This window comes from Lepisma saccharinum, chromosome 1 (genome assembly GCF_977018435.1).
Source record: "Lepisma saccharinum chromosome 1, izLepSacc3.1, whole genome shotgun sequence".
Lineage (NCBI taxonomy): Eukaryota > Metazoa > Arthropoda > Insecta > Zygentoma > Lepismatidae > Lepisma > Lepisma saccharinum.
The window spans coordinates 8293839-8314976 of record NC_139229.1 but is presented as its reverse complement, the minus strand read 5'-3'; the positions used below and the strand labels follow the sequence as shown (position 1 = coordinate 8314976).

The following is a 21138-nucleotide window of genomic DNA, read 5'->3' as shown; positions in this document are numbered from 1 at the left end:
ATCACCTGAAGAAATACCTTGTACCGCAATTAGTGCTTCTTATTCAGAGACTGCCAAACCGTACAGTACAAACTTGAAATGCATTTAAACAGTTTCTTAGTTCGAACTGCTGTGTGGAATATATAGTGTAAATTTTTTAACTGAAATAACCCTGTGTACAGTGATAAAGTGTATATTTAAATAATTTGCATACTGGTTGGAAGTAGCCAACAATTTTTTTTTGTCAGACTATTGTGTGTAACCATTATACAATGGAAAATTTTGAGCTGAAGTGACTCCTGTTTGCAGTGATTTATTAAGTACAATATTGGACTGCTGTCTCTAATGATGAGCTACTGGTTTATTTTAAGCAACTATAAAGAATGTACTGGTATGTTTCTATATTATTTAAACACCTAATTCTTTTTGAATGTCTATCTTCATTATTTTGAGTTAAATTTCATTGCCTTTTCTATTGCCTATTTGTATTTTAATGCCTATTTTGAAAATTATAAGTGCTTATTTGCCTGCCTATTTTATATGTTTTTAGTGCCTAAACATCCGGTCTCTAGTTATTAATCTGTCCCCTGATATAAAAGAAAGAAAGCAAAAGAGAGTGAGAGAGAGAGTGAGAGTGAGTGTGCCCCCTGAACGAGAGTCCTTGCTAATGAAAAGAAGGTGGTTCAATCAGCAATGTTCGAAATAAAAAACAAGAATCTCAAATCTTGGAGAGTAAAGTATCAATGCTATACACATTGATTTTTACATTTTCTTGCATTATACATTCAATCTTCATGGCCTAAAATAGAGTAAAATGCTATAAAATATTCCTAAATTTTACATTGTCATGCATTTTAAGTCTTTTCAGCTATGTTCCCTGCAAAATATTAAATCAAGGTTGCTCTGTAGTAGGCCATATTTTTCATAACATTTCTTCATTTTATCGATTCCTGATGTTCAATGACTAGGGGCATGCATATTTCGTTTTTGACCAAAAAACGAAATTTGAAAAAACACATTGTAGTGTTAATTTTTCATGTTTTTGAAAGGTGTGAGATGCATTTTGCGACCATGTTTTGTCACGAAATAATGCGAAATGAACTGCAAAAAGCGAAATTAACTCTTAAACACGAAATTTAGGGTTTATTCACCGACGCGACACCTTTTGAGGTCTGAATTATCCTGAGAGTTATGCAATTCCCGGAAAATTGATTAATTCTGCTGTTAATATTGGAGAAGCAAAAATGGACTCCTTTACGCAGAAATAAACTTAATACTCTGATAACTACATAAATGTGCTATTAGAAGTGAAATGTTAATTCTGTGGAATAAGTGTAGTTTTTAAATCAAATTTAGGATTATATTCACAATTTTAAAACCAAAATGTCTTTTTATATACCACTTTTCATCCAATTTTTCACTGCTATAACACCGATATTTTATTTTATTTACCGCTTTTGAACCCGAAATTGACTCAGTTTTTGTACCGAAATTTTGCTTTTTTATTTACCAAAAATATGTGCCTCTATCAATGACTTCAGAAATATTTTCCTCCTGAAGGAAATGGACACACCCAACTATTCTGCTGACTTTGGAAGAAATAAAAGAAACCACGAAAACATCAAAATAAACTGAACATGGCAAAAATGCACTTACAGTTCTTCCCCCATTGTAACTCTTGACTTCCTTATTGTAGTAGTGGTAATATTTAATGGTTGGGTATCCTCTGACTTCATTGACACTACAGAGAGAAGTGTGTGCTGTGCAGTCAATGGCTGCAAATTCAACTTTTGGATCATCCTTAAACCTCTCAGCTGCGGCTTTGAACTCTGGTTTTGCTTTCTTGCAGTGACCACACCCTGAAATGAACATCATTTCTTTTTTAATAACTGTTCTTCTCGATAAATACACATATATAAAACAGAGGATCATGTTTACTATATCCTGTTCCAGCTAAGTGTAGAGCAGGGCCGTGCATAGCAGCAGAGAAGGAGGGAAATCAAGTAGTGAAAGTGCAACGTTGCCAACCATATGGTCATTACCGTAAATGAACAGAAATGTTATGGCACTTAGTCCGTAAGCTAAATGTATGGCTTGTCAAAATTTGAACTTGCTGTTTTATCCCTAATATTTCCCTAAGAAATTCTTAAACCAAGCGTATGGACCTGGAGACAAAGATATGGTCCGTTTGCCATGTGCAAACGGTATTATCGGTTTCAAAAGTTTGCAACACTGACAGAGCAAAACAGAGAAATCGGGTAAATCCAGTCGTCCATTACACAATCCCGTTTCTCTCACTTTTGATTGGTGGAGCACCTCGCATCACTTTTTGCGCAGAGACTTGTTCTCGTTCGCCTGGTCTACAGTTAGCTGGTACAGGGTATAACCATGTCGAAAGGCGTGACATCGTGTAATAAGAAAGAGTTAGTTATTAATAACAAATTTAAAAATAAAAGTACCATCGAGCTGAATTATTAAGTATTATTATTTAATGGACTCACAATAATAACGCTCTTAAATTGTGATGTAAACAAATACTGTGCAAAGTTTGAAGTTTTATGAGTTCCAATATATTTTGTTGTTGACAATAATCTGATTCTTCAAGTTCCTAAACGATTTCTGAGGTGGAGATGAAATTAAACTTGCAATTTAATATAATAACAGAATGCGCAGCATCCAATTCCCCATTTAGTTAAATGACAGAGCAATTGCCCATCAAAAGCAGGAGGACACAACTATCATGCTGCCACCTACATTCGTTTTCACTGCCCACCCCCAATTGGATTTGAAACTTTTCACTCACATGGTGCATAGAACATCACAAGAACGTGCTTCTTCTTCTTCAAAAATGGTTTAAATGTTTCCTCAGTTAGATGAACGACTTCGGACTCCTCCTCGCTCCATGGCTTCTCTGGAGGGGGTGGAGGTGGGGGCTCCTTCGGGTGCTGCATGAACTCCACGATCTTATCTGCATCGCGAAGATTCACATCGAACAGGAACTCGCTGTCCTTGAAGTATTTGACGGTGGGGTAGCCACGGATATTGAATTTGGAAGAGACTCCCACCTCTTTCGTAGCATCCACTGCCGCTAGCTTGCCTGGAATCTATAATAAAGGCATCCAATTAACATTTCAAGTCACCAAGCAGCTGAAGTCTTGTTTGGCATGTACTTAAATTTCACTCAAGCTTTCAGCCCGTTATGTGGCTTTATCAGGAGATAAGACAAGAATAGTCAAGGTTAAAACACAGGAAAGGTAAGTTTGCTTAAAAGGGTTAAAACTGATGGCAAACGAGAGAGCAGAGAGCTCTGTCACTAGCCCTGTCTAGTTCGCTGCACATTTTGACACTGTGTAGTGCAACGAAATGACGTTCAACCCAAGTAGACGGAAAGCGGTGTTCAAGTTCAGAAGATTCAACAAATGCATGTCTGCTGCTTTAAACGTTCAATTCATTAGTTAGCACTCACCACGTGACCATACACCACACATACATCGACCCACAACGTAGTGCAAATGGTGCATACACCAAATACAATACTTGACTCCAAATCGACGATTCGGTGTTGCACCATGTAAACAACTAGTAGCTTCGGTGCAGAGAGTCAAGTGCAGCAAAATGGACAGGGCTACTCCATCTAAGGCTGGCAACTTACTGCCTCATTCAATATGGCTGCCTGGCTGACAGGAAGTAACGATGGTCACAGTCCCAGTTGGTAATTTGTTAATTGTGAAATGGATGTCATTTGGTTATCTGGATTCCAAACAGACGAAGAAACGCTGCATTTTCTGTTGGTAGTACATTCTAATAATAATTTCCATCCTTTATCTAATGATCCTGCATGTTCGTTTAAGTATTCAGATGCCTGTAAGATGGCAAATGACTCTTTTACATCGAGTTCAATTTGTGCTCTTGCACTTTTCATAAACTTGGTTCCTTTAAGTCTATGTTTATTGTATTCAAATAAAAGCAAACAGAAATCGGGTCATAAAAATGCTTTGAGCCTGATTTTTGTTCGTATTTAGTGGAATGATGGCATGTGGTGTAAGTTATGCTTTATTTCAAGCCAAGTTGGCAGGTTATTATTCACCAAACACTAGGAATAGGCATTGGAATCTGTATCTTGAATCCCAAAGGATGGGCTTTCCCATCATTGCCAATAATTTCCATAGACCATGTGGCTAATGGAGTATGCAAAAATGCCATGTAGTACTTTACTTTCACAGACTAAATATTTTAGCAATAATGCAAAATGTACAATTTTCATTATTTTTCCAACAGCACTACAAGAAATAGGAGATGGATTTCACCATTAAATGACCATCTCATGTGAAATTACTAAAGGCATCCATATTTTGTTTTTCACGAAAACACGAAATGTGAAATAACACATTCTAATGTTAATTCTTTCATGTTTCTGAAAGGTGTGTGGTGGATTTTCCTATTCTGTATTGTCACGAAATGATGCGAAGTGAACTGCAAAATACTCAAACACGAAATTTAGAGTTTGTTTACTAGCCAGAGTGAGTACAGGCAGGGGTATATTTACTTTTTTATACATTATTTGCTTCTTTGCCGCACTTTCTGAAGTTATCCTGTGAGTTATGCAATTCACGGAAAATTAATTAATTCTGCCGTAAATATTTCAGAAACAAAAATGGACTCCTTTACACGGGAATAAACTTAATAGTACTCTGGTAATTACATAAATGAGCATTAGAAGGGATATGTTTATTTTGTGTATTTAGTGCAGTTTTTAAATCAAATGTAGGATTATGTTCACGATTTTAAAACCAAAATGTCATTTTATATACTGTTTTTGATCCATTTTTTCACCACTATAACATCGAAATTTTATATTATTTACCAGTTTTGAACCCAAAATTCACTTTTTTATTTACCAAAAGTATATGCCTCCAGAAATTACATACGAGGGTCACTATTTATATTTTGAGCCTTGGCAACACTGATTGAAGTTAGGCGCGATTTGACGTTTGCACGGAATCGTCTGGCATTATTGACCATAATGTACTTCAAATGTTTTGTCAATAGCTTCATTTGTGTTGTTTATGTTGCCTTCGAGATTGCGCGACAACAATAAAATGGAATTAACTCGTGAACATTTTCGTGCGATGATTTTTTTACGATTTTCGATGTGGATTATCAAGACAAGAGTGCATCGATCAACTTACTTCCACATTTGGCGATGAAGCCCCATCCTTTGCCACTGTGAAACGCTGGTATAACGAATTTAATCGTGACCGCCATTCGCTCACCGACGAGATTCGCGAAGGTCGTCCAAAACCAGTTGTTGTTCAAGAAAACATTGATGCTGTGCAAAACCTAATACTGCAAGATCGTCATGTGACATACTGTGAGATTGAGGCAACCATGGGGATTAGTTCCACCAGCATATATAAAATATTACATGATCATTTAGCTGTGAGAAAGGTATGTTCTCGTTGGATCCCACACAATTTGACAAAAACTGAAAAAGACGCTCGCGTCAATTGGTGCAAACAAATGCTCAATAAATACAATCGTGGTGCTTCAAAAGACGTATATAAGATTGTAACAGGTGACGAATCATGGATATATGCATATGAGCCGGAACGTAAACAGCAGTCGACTGTATGGGTGTTTCAGATGAACCCAATCCAACAAAAGTTGTTCGCGCTCGAAGCACATCGAAACAAATGGTTGCCTGTTTTTTCGGGAAGACTGGTCATGTGGCAACTGTGCCTTTAGAGGAACGTAGAACGGTCAACTCTGAATGGTACACAACAATTTGTTAGCCAGAGCTCTTCGGTCAAATACGGAAAACAAACAAACGCCGTCGGATCATTCTTCATCAAGACAATGCCAGCTGTCACACATCTCGTCTAACAACAGACTTTATGAACAGTCAAAAAATCGAATTGATGGGTCATCCGCCGTACAGTCCTGATTTGGCACCCAATGACTTCTTCTTGTTCTCGAATGTCAAGAATAAATTGCGTGGACAACGATTTTCGTCGGCGGAAGACGCCGTTGATGCGTTCAAAAACCATATTATGGAGGTGTCTCAAGAAGATTGGAAAAAAACTGCTTTGACAAATGGTTCGAACGAATGCAAAAGTGTATTGACCATAAAGGAGAATACTTCGAAAAACAATAAAGCAGTTTTCAATGCCAAATTCCTGTTTTTTCATTGTTAGGCTCAAAATATAAGTAGCGACCCTCGTATATTTTAAAGAAAACTCTGATAGATCATGTTATATATAAGGCCACATATTTATGGTGTGTAAAAGATCAATATTTCAGTACAAAATGGCATTTCAGTGTTAAAATTGTGAATATAGCACTAAATTTGATTTAAAAATTATACTTATGACGCAAAATAAACATTTCCATGCTAAGAAGACATTTATCGGAGGAAAACAGAGCAGTTAAATAAGCTGCTTCACGATATGAAACCACATTCTCTAAGGGAGAATTCGCACCAAAGTGACAGGCGACACAACATGTGTTGCTTACGGATTTCACCAATCGAAAGCAGGCTTCTCCAGCATGTGAAACGTTACTGCTGATTGGCTTGTTCCCAAACGACACGTGTCGCCTGTTGCTTGTCATTTCGGTGTGAATTCTCCCTAACACAATTCCTACACATTTTGCGAAAACAAATTCCTTGACTTATCCAGGCCTTTAAATTTCCAGCTCTGACTGTTCACAGTACATTTTTCAGGTGGAAATATGAAAGTAATTGCTCTGGTTGCAAGGAAGACCATATTTACATGTATTTCTCTTGACTTAGAAACACTTGTATGAAATTAATTGCAATGTAATACTGCCATATTATGCCATAATATTCAAGAATCAGTACCAGCAGACATCTGTAAGACTATAAGACTCACCATTAGCTGTTTAATGAGGCGGAAAGAGGTTCTACCTTACAAATACTATTTCGATGATCAGTTTAGGGTAAAATTTGAATGGAAATAGCCACGTTAAGGTACGTTTGTTGAAGAAATTTAGGAAGTAACTAAAAGCAAAATAATTTACACAATACATGACAGGGTTAATATTCCCAAACTTATAACAAATGCAACTCACATTTTCATCCTTGAGTCTAGCTGCTGCTGTCATGTATTCAGGCTTCATCCGCTTGCAGTGTCCGCACCACGGAGCATAAAACATTACAAGCACAGAGGACTCCTCCTGTTAAAGAAATGAAAATGTCATTTAAATAAATTAATCTGATGGGGAAAATATAATGTGTAGAAAAATCCACCCTTCATGAAATTTTCAAACAAAAAATAAATAAAAAAAGTGACGAAACCATGTAAAAAAGCCCTAATTTTAACCTATATACTTCTAAATGACTTTATTGCATTGCGTCGTCACCTTGTAATTACGGGGTCCCAGGTTCAATACCCAGTGGAGGCACAAGTGGTTCAGATCGCACTTTAAACTGTAGGTCCAGTCCCGATTAGCCTTACTGTGCATAAAGTGGACTTAAAACACCAAATCAACCAACCTTTACTGCATTAAATGCTGCCCAATAAGACAACTGATGTAAAAATTTGTAGGAAAAAAACTGACATGTTTCAAAAATTTGATAAATATTAACCTGTATTCTTGTTAATATGTTTGCAAGTGGTATTACTTTAAAGCTTCATGCTATGGAAAGAACACTTCTTTACAAGAATAAAAATTTGAGTTGAATTTTTCAGCTTAATTATAATTTAAATTTCTACTTTTATTATGACTTTTGACATGTTTAAGTTTCACTTCACAAATTTTAGATTTGTTTTAATCTTGACGAAACATTTATATCATATTGTCAGACTTGCCAATAAATATTCAATGCAATTCCTGGATTTCATCACACATGGTTAATAGGTTCACACTAGTGTGCTGCAATGAGAGTTTTTTGCTCGACTGGCAAATAGTTCGCAAGGATGATGCTAGATAGTGTTAGGAACTGACAGATCTTCGATCACCATGACATCACGAGCAAATTTCGCTCGAACAGGCAAAACAAGCAGTATACGCTCAAAACCCAGTAGTTCACGTGTAACCGTAATTTTTCTGCAGTATTGGCCCTTCAAACATGGATCGTGAAGTGAAAGACGCGGTGAAATTGAAACTGAAGTGAACATAGTCATCATTTTCATGTTAAAATGTAATTTAGTCCATCTTTAAAACACATATCAATGTATGAAAATAAATAGATGATTATGGGCTGAAACTACCAGGATGGATTATTACTTTATTTTTTATTATAATTATTCGTTTGCTTCCTACAGAGAGAATCTCCAATTACAGGAAAACTTACATAATTCAAATAATAAACATATGAGTGTAGATTACATATAAACACACACACACACAAATGCATTCCTGTAGTGAAGTACTACAGGAAAGAAACATATATACATCCAACCATATACATAAATATTCATTGTTTAGAACATAGCCTTTACATAGTATTGAACAAAAAAAAATACTAATAATAAAAATAGCATAGAAGGTAAAATAACTTCAGAACAATGGAAAAATGCACAGTAGAATGGATTCACATATGTATATCTAGTCTTTTTCAAAAATTGGTTTTAGTGTTTTTAGATACAAGGAAAGTGGCAGACTAAAATCCAGATTTTCATGCTTTGTAGAAATATTATTATATGCAGAACAAAGTCTGAATATAGGTGATGATTTATATTTTTCTGTTCTCGGGATATCACAGAGGAAAAGGTTTCGCATCCGAAGATTAGATTTTCTAGTATTAAATTTAAACTGATGAGGTGTTTTTACCCATATATTTGTACGATTAATGTCCCATTAAAAAGATATTTGATATTCTATATATTCGAGCGAATTACGCTCGAGCGTGGGGGATTCAATACAGTATTCTCGAGTAAAAGTGGTCCAATGCAATACTCTAGTTCACACCATGTGCTAGAATACAATTAAACAACCACCTCTTGACACATTATTATGTCTCGGAACAATTACCTTTAAGTAGGTGTCAAAATTTGCTGCCGTCAAATGGACAACATCACTCTCTATCTCCGACCAATCAACTTCCTTCTGTTTCTCAGTTGGCTGGTGAGGGTCCTTCATGAACTTTATGATCGCATCCTTTTTATTTTCTCCATCGTATGTGTGCTTCAGGTGGCCGTTCCTGCAAGAAAGAAAAATTACTATATATACTTCCCAGAACTTGAATCAACTGGCCAATCAAGTGGTTGGAACATTGCACTATGAGGCCAGGGGACCTGGTTTCAAATCCCGACCTGATCATGGGTGTTCTTTGCCTGTTCCTTCATCAACTTCATCACTCATCCTTCTCTTCACGATTAGCCAAAAGTGACAGAAGTGAAAACTAAAATAACAAAAACTCAATCAATCAGAACTTGAATCTACATATCTGTGCACTTCAGAAGAAGAAAAAATAGATGCCAGATCTTCACATTTGGTAGTGTAATTATTGTCACTTGGATATGTTTTATAATGAAAATAAATATAATGTATATCTGTACAATTTCAGTGTGTTTTATTTATATTTTCATGAAGTTCACTTTATGCACATAAAAAAAAAAAGTGCAACTTCAACAACGGGTAAAACGTAATTTGTTGAATATGTTAAACAATAGATTATTACCTTGGATGCAACCATGGAAACAAAATATGGAAAATATGTATACCAGTTTCTGAATTCAATTTTTTGTAGTGCCCATATTATCAACCATCATGTCAGAACTAATAATATTAATTCTATTGGTTAAAACTATTATGGTTTACCAAAAAAAAACCTACATCCACATATTAACAGTTTTGTGGTACCTAGAAAATTGTCCGCGAAACACACGTGTGAATTATTTTGAATAGTGATTTTGATCTTAGGCAACATATGGTTCTACATTACATATTAATTTACGCTGTTGTATAATGGTAAGTGGAAAGGAACCGTTTTCAGTAGTTAATATAAAAGTTTTCTGACATGTAATTTCTTTAGTTTGAGATTTTAAAGAAACTTATAACACACAAAAAAAATGTATTTCTTTTAAAAGATGATAGGATATTCATAATTAGGAGAAGAGAGATGCAGTAGTAGATAAAAACAGAGAAACTAGTACTCACTTTATCCACGAAACTGTTTTTTTCACTCTTTGTTCTATTAATTTCAGTGGCCACTGACACCAACAAGTTCCAACGAGGATGGTGGCAGTGGCCCCTGAAATTAATAGAAAAAAGAAGAAAAAAATAGTTTCGTGGATAAAGTGAGTACTAGTTCTCCGTATTTATGATAGGATACATAATAAATGAGTATGGTCGTGATTCGTCAAAGTGACAGAAAAGCTAATTATAATAAAATAAATCATAAATAATACACAATTGAACTTACTCATAGTATAGCAAAGTAGGAAATCCAGAAATATTATATAGCTGCCTCACAACGGCATTCTCTGGCCGGTTGACATCAATTGCCGCTAGAACAGAATGTCCTTTAAGCTCTGTAGCCGCTGCCGCGAACTCTGGCTTCAGCTGCTTGCAAAATCCACACCAAGGGGCGTAGAACATCACTAAAATTGGTTTCAACTCCTTCTTAAGGAACTTGGCAAGAATCTAAATAAATTAAGAGAAAGAGTGCTTTGCTGAACCATACAGTTATCTGATTAATATGCCATAATTTTGACAAATATAGAGTCTTCCTGTGCAACACCAACAACTTTCACAGTATGTAGAGGACACCATCGCAATTTCTAACCTGTATGCATGGAGCCATGTCCTTGCTATTTCTACGGACCGAAGTGTAAAGATACAGATGAAGGTGGTGAGACAATAAGGTGCCATGTCTGTGCACCTAGTATCCTGCTGGCGTGTCATATACACCAGGTCCTCCCATGCAGAAATTCATATAGAGAAAGAGAAAAAGGGGTGAGGGGGCACAAAAGAGAGACAAGGAAGAGTGGAACAGGCCCGGAGATATAAGAAATGAGAGAGATAGGAAAGAGAAGAAAGAATGAGAGAAATAGAGCCAAGAAAAAGAGAGAGAGGAACAGAGAAAGAAAGAAAGAGAAAAAGGCCCCTTTCTTCCTTCATTCCTTTTCCCACTCGCTTCATCTTCCTCTCCTCTTCCTCACTTTCCCCCCTGGTCCTGGGTTCGAATCCTTTTCATTTTTCTCTTCTCTTCCCCCCTCTCTCCTCCTTCGTTTTCCTCATCCCTTCTCTCCTCTTTACAAGGCTGGGAGTGTTTGTTCAACCTCTACCGACGCCCATAAACAAGATTGACTCATATTTCTGCACCTCAATCCCTGACGACAAGAGCAACACTAGCTTTCAAAAGCTCTGAAACTTTTACAGAAGTCAACTGGACTATATCCAGAAATAAAACTCATCACACTTGGTACTAGTTTTTCCAGTTAAAGACAAAGCATAGCAATTCATTCAGGCTTCCTAATCTAAAAAACACACAATTATGCAATTAAATTATGTTGTGATTCGGTCCTTGCTACTTTTAAATACTATATTTCACCGCATAATCATCGCACCCATTTTTTTTTTTTCCAGCCTAAAAAGTGGTGTATAACCGTTCGTGTAATCGTTGCATCAGATAACGAAACCAACGATAGCGAGGCAGAATCTTCAGACACAGGAGATTAATTTGTGCAAGTCCATACTTCGCAACCCTGCAGCAAATTTTCTCAAGTGTAATATTTCTACTATAATGCACAAATCCATACAACTATGTGTTGACCTTTTTTATCAGACCGGAAAAATTATTGCTAAAAATGTCTCAAAGAAATTTTGAGTACAGATTTTGACTAACTAATTCAATTTTATTTGTTTCATTGTTTGAGTTTGGTTTTTAGCCCACTTTATGCACAGATAGGCTAATCAGGACTGGACCTACAGTTTAAAATGGGATGCGAACCACTGTGCAATGTGCCTCCCAACGGGTATCAAACCTAGGACTCCTTGTTTAAGAGGCAATAAACTTTCTATTTCTAGACAAATAGTACCTACCCTAGATTCAAGCATACATCTGGCAACATGGCACTAGGTTTCCATGACAAACGGTGCTGCCATCTGTTATTGAAAAGTTACTGCATTCTAATCTTGCACCAAAAACGTATAACGATAAAAGTTGTTATTGTACTTTTAACGTCGTAGTTTTGTTTACGCTAGAACATATTTTTTGTATTACATTTCTGAGTTACACTTTAAAACTGCTTAAGAAAACCCAAGGATTTTTTACTGGTTATTTATTACAAACTTCTAAAATGAACTAGCGATTAATAAATTTTTAATTTGCCCTGGTAAGCTGGAGGGCTTTGTTTTACATAGTTAAAACTAATACAAAATTTACCTCCAGTTGCCTTCTGGTTAGATTAATCTTTGGTTAGTAACGTGGATTAATAAACAGAAAATAAACACTTTAATCTCAATTAAAAGAATATGGTCGACCTACTTACGAAATTTACTCAGCGCTGCGCTTTCACTTAGACTGTAATCAACACTTCCGTTATAAAAGTAAACATCTCGAGAGCTCTCGACACTAGGGGGGGGGGGGGGGACACTATTGGCAGAAGCTCCTTGATGTCTTCTTCCCGCCGCTTCTTCTTTCCCTCTAAGATCTTCAACGTCTATCCCTCGAAGTAATTCACCGCCGCATTCATAGTTCAAAGGTCGAACTTGATATCAACGTCGTCACCTCGATTAGCAATTATCAGTTCACAACTACACGCTTGCAGTGTTCTTTTCACTTCTCGCGCTATAAAAGTTGCCACGAGAAAACAGTTTGTATTTGAATAAAATTCCGCGCGCTCTTTTCCCAATCACGCGAACGTTCAAATGTCCGGAACACAGATCACTGTTAACTGTTCACTAGGCAAACGACATCTACAAAAACAGTCCAAGAATAACTAACTGCAACTTTCTGCCGATAGCACTATCAAATTCGCGGATTCTTCATAGCCAGAGATCTCGACGCCAACTGCTGCCTGTAAACTTCTGCAGCCAACGCGCGAAGCAACGCGGCCTTTTCCTCAAAGGCTCTACAAACACTGCTCGAAAAACTTCCCCGCGTTTTCCTTTGTCCCTTTACACAATGCATCGTAAGGACAGTTCATTTTCCCCGAGGGGTGTTAATCCAACCTCTTTCTTCTCGGAAGAAATAATCAGTCCTCAAAATAATCTGTTATAAACGATTTAGTAATAAAATATTTTTAAGTACCAGTTATACCAACACATATTTTTTTTTTAAAAAAAAGAAGCTACATATAATGGTCACACCCTTACTATTTTGCAAAACAATAAATAAATAATATCTGTGATGATTATCCAGTGAAATATGGTAAGCTTAGAAATGAAACAAAATCTTTGTATTATTCCAATTCTTACCATTGCATCAGAAATATGAACAATATGTTCCGCAGTGCTATCTTCCTCCCACGGCAGATCCCCGGTGGGGTCCCTCATGAAATTCACCATCGACTGCACGGTCTCCCTCCTGTCATAGTCTTTGTGATAATCTCCATCTTTGTAGTGCTTCAACACGTATGGATCTGGGGCAATCTTCAACTTCTTGCACATTTTCTTAGCTTCCCTGCAAACGAGAAAGCACATTCATATTTCACTGACACAGATATCCCACACAAGTACACCTCTTAACAGAAATGAGACTATGTGAAGTATGACGTCACATTAATCATTTCAGATGAGCTTGAAAATGAAGTTTTACCCAGGAAAATATTAAGTAATAAATCCATATTCTCTAACCATACGAGATACAGAGGGTAATATATTATTTCCCCTGTAGTTTAGTGTTCTTACAAGCACATAAACACAATTTTTGATGTATTTGTAGTTTCAAGAAAACAAACACACTCCCTTAATCAGACATTGACAGTCTAACTCCGATTTTACATTCAATCTTGATGGTCCCAACATACAATAATTTTATAAAATTCTCCTTCGTTTTATATTTTCCCGCATTTTAAGTTGTTTTCTTTAATTATATTCCTGTAGTTTACGGTTATTACAAGCATAAGAAAACAGTTTTTTGTTGTGACGTTTCAGGAGAACACACACTCCTTTCATCAGACATTCAATAATAATAAAGCAATGCGTACATACAAGAAAAACTGTTTCTTTTTTAAGCTTGATCCCCTGAAAAACGTAAAATCGAGGATACACTGTATTCTTAGATTGAATGGCAATCCCAAAATGAAACTTGGCATAACATTAGAGTATTCTTACATTAACAAAATACAGTATTTTTTTCAATTTTTTTTAAAAAAAAATCACTTTCAGATATTCAAGGTCAAAGGTCAATGTGCAAATACATCATTTTAAAGTTTTTTTTCAAATGCTCTCTAATGAGCCACAACACAAACACAAATTGAGTTATAACCATTTGAAGTAGACAAGGCACTGGCCAAAACTTAGGGAGAATTTACACTGAAGCAACATATGCTTCTTGGAAACAAGCAATCAGCAGCAACGTTTCACACCATAGCAGCACGACAGGTCACACAAGGCTGCATTCGATTGGTTAAATAATCAAGCAACATGGGTAGATTGTCACTTCGGTGTAAATTCTCCCCCCACAATCCAAAAACTTACAGTATTTCCACACTCAAATTACGTATCTATATTACATCCATTAAGGTAAACCTACATACGAAAATGCCTTATTCTGTGACATGTTTGTAAGGAATGACCCATCTTGTAAAGAAGCATACCCATTAAAAACACAAGTGCAGTAAAATAGGTGACCACAGCAAACCTTACCCAGAACAATCTATCAGCACCATAGTTCCTTGTCCTTTAATTTGTTCGGCAGCTTCCTTGAATGTGCGAATAATTGGAGATGCCTGCTTGATGGAAACCGTGAAGCACACAAGGACATTGTTCTTTGTCCGAAGAATCTTCTTGAAATCTTTCACATCAGATACTTCTTCAACGACAGTCTTTTGAGAATTTTGCTTTGTTAAGTGGCATGGTATAAGGAAGAAGAAAATCTGAAGAGAAAAACAAATATACGTACAGACACGTTATTTGCAGGCAATGTTACCTGGGCATTATTCATTGTCTAGTGTTTCTACTTCTAGTTATTTAATAATTTTGAGCAACCACACCTTCTCTAATTTTTAGGCAGGGTGTATAAAAATCACGATTTTTTTTATCAAAAAATCATTTTTGATGATTTATTTATTTAAATCTCTTCTTAAATCACTCTGAGATTTTTAAACAACACAAATAAATGTATGTTTTTCGACACATTACATATACAGGGTGTCTACTAAAATAACATTCAAAATTCTTCACCTTTCTTTGACCATTTTTTTCCTTTTTAACATTTATGTAATCGCCCAATGCTTAGGTACAGTTGAAAATTAAGAAAATATATACTGTTATTCAATTAAAAACCCCTATCACAAGGCCGGTTAAGATGAAAACTGAGGCGCTAATGTACAATTGTAAATGTGCAACTCTCGGGGTGCCTTCGAGCAGGGTATTTTAATTGGTACAAGCATGCAGCATCCCTTGCATTGCCGTTAGCCAAACCATACACAAAATGCATATCTGCATACTCTTCGTTGCTGTAAGGTTCCATTTTCACTACGCAGTCCAGCACAACTGATGTGACTCCCACAGTACGATTAGACTGTGATTGTATCCATACAACGTCACCTCTCGGAAAGGTTCTGTTTTGTAAACAAAGAGCAAACCTTGGACCACGCAAGGAGTAAAGCACTCTGTGCACACATTATTAGCATTTTACCAACCAAGATGATGTTTACAAACAATGAAGTAAGTGGCGGCTTGTAATCACACATTCACGATTATCTCAAAAACGGCTCTTTTGCAGACCCATGTTTACTGAGACTTTTTTGCTTCTATTATCGTGTACTTTCAACAACTTTATAATTAACTTACGCAATTCTCATGGACAAGATATTCTCCGTCGAGAAGCGACAGTAAATATCGTAGAAGCGTGGGAATGAATGTAGAAGTAAATCGGAACCTTAGTAGAATGCATTTAGGGACTTTATTTTAATGCTAAGGGAACGAAACCTAACCTAACCACAAAAGCATATGTTGAACAAAACCTTAAGTAATCACTAAAACTCCACAGTTTGTGTTAACAGACGTATATCGAAATCGAACCATGTAAAAATTGCATTCGTAGCATGATGAAATCGCAATAAAACACAAGGAACTTGGGCCATTACATTTTCCTTTTGTACGAGTTTGACCCAATCAGTACATATACGGTATATCTTGTCCCCATGCTTTTCCTTTGAAAGTGTTAAGATAATGTAAGAGGCTATGAACACCAATGAATGATGAGATGTTCCTTCATCAAAAATGATTCTGATACCACCAAATCACATACAAATTACTTCTTTAAGATGATTTTTTTTAAAAAAAAATACCTGATTTAACACATTAAGTTTTCACTTTTACATTTTGCAACAAACAGTAAGGCCTTTTTTGGGCAAATATTACAGTTCCAGGGTGTCAAAAACATACAGCTTTTAATACATTCCAAACTTCATAACTATATAAATGTTTCCCTGTTCTACTACATCCTTGAAACCAGTTGATGTAGGGAAAGGGGAGGGATTTGGAAAGTTTAAGGGTATCACACATATCAGACCCAGAATGGATGTTAGGTATCCTCTGTACAAAATGAAAATAGTACAGAAATACATGGGGGGGAATATGAATCACTAATGTTTCGTTCATAGAGTCATAGTACTGGGCCACTACTAATGGTCCCAGCATGATGAAATACCGCCTGTCGATGCTGTTATGATTCTGACTGATAATTTAGTTATTACAAATAGAAACCTTGGTAAAATTTTAGTATCCGCAAAACATATTTCTTCAATTTTACAGGAGAAATTACTTACCGAACTGACTTTCCATCCACTTTTGAAAGGTCGTGGAAGTGTTTTTTCCCCATCGCTTAATTTATATCGCCGGTAAATCATGTATTTTTGAAGATTAATGTCTCTCCGATGCACGAAAGCTGTTGCCTCTATGTCCTTCTACTACGTGAAGCAAATGCTGCGTGTGTTCGATGATGTAACCCCCTGGTCAGTGTTTCCAACCATGCTGTTTTTTTTGCAAGAACATGACAATTTTAACTGTTTGCCTAACCCAACTGAACCTAACCTCACTGTGCATTTCGAACCCGCAAAAACATACAAAATCAGTAACATGAAAGTAGGTATTTTTCGGTGAAGAAGGTTGGAAACACTGCACACCCAGTGATTATGGACAACGCTAGTCAAGATTTGTCCACCATATTGAGTGTAACGCAACCGGAAAATGACGGAAGAATAATTACTCTATATGTGGAAAATTTAAGTTATTGTCGTGAAAAAAATGAAATCCCACCTTCCAGAATCCTTAGCAATACAGAATACGTAAGTACCAATGTGAAAAATAAGAAAATAAAGGAATTTCAGACGTTTGGCGGATACTAAAGTTTTACTGAAACCTTATTCATGGGGGAAGTTCAGCTTGTGGCTTCTCGACCACTTAACCCACACAACTTACACAACCTAACAAACAAAACATATAATCTATTATGATAGATACATGTGGGTAACACTTCCGTATAGTGGAAACGGATTTCTTCATTTTTACAGAAGAAACTACTTATGGAAATCACTTTCTGTATCATCGTTGAAGTTCCTCAATGTGTTTTCTTTCGCTGTGTAGTATTTTTCAGCGAGAAATATTTTTTTTTTCTAAAAAAATATCTCTCAGACACGCAATTCCTGTTGCTTCCATACGTCAAGGATGGTCCTTGCATTTCATGACATTACCCCCTGTCAATGTTTCCAAACATGCCTTTTTGTTGCAAGATTTTTGTTTTTCGAAAATTCGAACTATGCTTTCCTAACCTAAAAAAATCTTACCGAAAATGGTTTGTGGAACTAACGCCAATGGTTGGTTTGTGAGGCTAACGAGGTATTAGCATAATTTCAAATCCTGCCACAAAAGTAGGTATTTTTCGGTGAAGAAGGTTGGAAACATTGCATACACACTCCAAATCGACAAAACACTGCCACAACGTGCGATGAACCAGTACGCTATTGCCACATTGTATGTTACAGAACTGGAAAAAGGAGTTAGTACTCGTAAATTTTAAAAAAAATAGACATTATTTTCATTAGAAATTAATTATTACACCTAAAGAAATGTTCAATGTAGAATTGTAGGTTAGCAATGTAAAAAAGTGCGAAAAAAATGATTTCTAGGTGTTTCCACTATACGGAAGTAGTACCTAGGTGATAATATTACATTTACACTATCAAATATTTCAGGGTACTAATTTACTATTCCACAAACAGATTTCAGTATGACTTAAGATGACCGGACTCCTCTCAGATTTTCTTCATATTTGACATACTTACTAATTGAGGCCTGCTAATGACGAATCTGAAGTTAAAATTTGTCGGAAACTTCTAGAAATTGCAAAATAACTGCGAATCATTGATACTAGCCCCATGAACCATTGGCGCTAACCCCACAAACCATTGATGTGTGGTTAGGTTAGGCAAACATGGTTAAAATTTGGTGTCGTGGTAGTATCAGGACTATATATATTTCCTTGTGAAACAAAAAATTTCGTTCAAACATGACGTGTCGTGGATGCGCAGTGAAATTCATACCAGGAGCACCACAAACCATTGACGGATAGCTACAAAATCCATTCACGGATGGCCCTACGATCCATTTCCAGCAAGGTTAGGTTAGGCAAGGATATTAAAAATTTTGTTCGTAAAACAATGCGAAGTAAAAAAAAGAAAAAAAATGTAAAATTAAATTACATCAGCTTTGTTCGTGAGTGTTTTTGGGTTACGAAGGTTGGAAACACTGGATACTGAATGAAAATCGACAAAACACAAGCACAATGTGCGATTATCTACGAAGGTGTATGTGCCATTCTGTGTCATACGCAAGTGAGACAACCGAAGCATCTAGTTGGTTACACGATGCAACACAGAGTCATCTAGTTCGTTGATTTGGAGCCAAGTAGTGTATTTGGTATCTGCACCGTTTGCACTATGTTCTGGGTCGGTGTATGTGTGGTGTATGGTCATGCGGTGAGTGCTAACTAATGAAATTAACGTTTAAAGCAGCAGACAGGCACTTGTTGAATCTTCTGAACTTGAACACCGCTTTCCGTCTACTTGGTTGAACATTATTTCCTTGCACCACCCTGACACTGGAATACACCTGCACTACATCGAGTGTCAAAAAGTGTAGCGAACTAGATGGGGTTAATTTTACTCATTCATACAAATCCAAAGTTATGTTTCTGGGTACTACTTTACTATACCGGAGACACCTATCAATGATTTATTTCACAATTTTTTACATTGATAACGTACTATTCTGCGTTGCAGAACATTTCTTTAGGTGAAATAATGGATGTCTATTTCTTACATACGATAGCCCCACGAACCATCACGGGGACGAGGTATGCCTACTAGGTTAGGTTAAGCCTGTTAGGTTAGGTTCCATTAGCACTCCTTTCGTTCAATTTAGCATATACGGACAACATCGGAATTACAAATTCCACGGCATCTTCCACACCCGGCAACAACTTCACAACGCATCCTCGACACCACATGTTGTAGCAGCAGCAATAGAGCGTATTGTGCTCTCGTGCAGAAAGCAAATGGCGGCAGCAGCAATAGCATGTCGGAAATAGATTTTCATAGAAAACCACATGCATTCGCATTAAAATGGATCAAAACTACATTCCCGAACATCAACAATGCTACAGAAAATGATTTGCGTAAGTACTTTCTCCTGTAAATTTGAAGAAATCCGTCTCCGGGATAGTAAAGTGTTACCACAGAATGAACTGTGGTCACTGCATAATCATTTTGACAGCTGCAAAAATATGTAATTCCTTCATTCATTTTAATACTCTTTACTTTATTATCTGACTAAACTTTGGTGATATTGTATGTTTTAGCATTCACTTCAAAATAGCAATGAACATGAACTGACGTAAATATCTGGGAAAGGTTGAAGAATAAATACAGTTCAAAAATTATTTTTTTCCAAGTGTTTGCGGTTAACTTGCTTTACAAAAATAAAGCTCCACAATCTTGTAAACTTTTACAATAGGAAACTTTTACAATAGGAACTTGGTTCAAATGCAGAAACTACAAGATGCAGCAGAAGAGAATTCTAAATTAATTTTGTGCCTCAAAACTTCTGTTCCTATTTTTTCTGGTGGCAAAAACTATATCAAGATAAAAATTAGCCTGTGTACAGAACTTTAGATGATCGACAAAGATATACCGTGTCTATTATTAGTGACACGCGGCACAGTGACTTCAGACAAGGAGTTTCTGCTAACGTGGCAATTTAAATTATTTTTGTGGCAGAAGAATTATAATAATGCTAAAGTTTCGTACAAATAGTTTGTAACGTTTCAAATTTTATTTTTCATATATTGGTCGCTTCTGCACATAATGATTTTCGAAGAGTTCACGAAATAGCTGTCGGCGAGATTTTCTTCAAACCCTCGAAAAAGTGGCACCGGCAAACACACCTACGCTTACAAAGAGTGATTGCATTGTTAACCATTTATGGAATACAGTGGGTACAATTCAAGTTACAAATGCCGCACACTGAATTTAACTAATAACGTGCGAATTATCATTACAAATGACAACTTACACACCTGGCACAAAAAAAGCAAAATAATGGAAATTCAAAAACATGTCTTTAAAAATGTGTTAGTAAAAAATCAACTTACAAAAATAAAAAATAAGAAGTTCCGGCGAATCTTTTCATTCAAAATTTGCACCATATTCAACTATTTCCTATAGTAGTTTCTAACAAAATTACCCGTTCACAACATCACTCTTTCATTTGCAACTATTTCACAGTATACAAAAGTCACAGTGTGTTTCCCTTCGTGTTCAGTCTTATGGGAGATTGGTTGACCGTAGTTAGTATTCTGTGTTTCTACTGTTCCTCGCGAACCGGCTGAAGTCAAATTCGTGTCACACAGTTTTATGGCCTTTCCTGGATGCAAAGTTGAGAAGTAGCGACGTTCCAGCCGAAAACAATTGAAAATCGCATTGCGTTGCCTTGTGGCGTCTGCAGCGAAAATGGCAGGGCGTG

General features: G+C 36.4%; 1 protein-coding gene across 1 annotated transcript in view; it reads right to left on the bottom strand.

The window, feature by feature from the left end:
* LOC145992506 (protein disulfide-isomerase A5) overlaps positions 1-20928 on the bottom strand; it is a 28595-nt gene extending 7667 nt beyond the window's left edge. The window contains exons 1-8 of the mRNA XM_083128884.1: positions 20768-20928; positions 14758-14987; positions 13366-13570; positions 10367-10587; positions 8974-9142; positions 7069-7173; positions 2783-3083; positions 1636-1838 (exon numbers count right to left, since the gene is read on the bottom strand). Coding sequence (XP_082985010.1) covers positions 1636-1838; positions 2783-3083; positions 7069-7173; positions 8974-9142; positions 10367-10587; positions 13366-13570; positions 14758-14987; positions 20768-20821 — 1488 coding nt within the window. The 5' untranslated portion in view covers positions 20822-20928. The remainder of the gene's footprint in view (positions 1-1635; positions 1839-2782; positions 3084-7068; positions 7174-8973; positions 9143-10366; positions 10588-13365; positions 13571-14757; positions 14988-20767) is intronic.
* Positions 20929-21138: the final 210 nt, after the last annotated feature.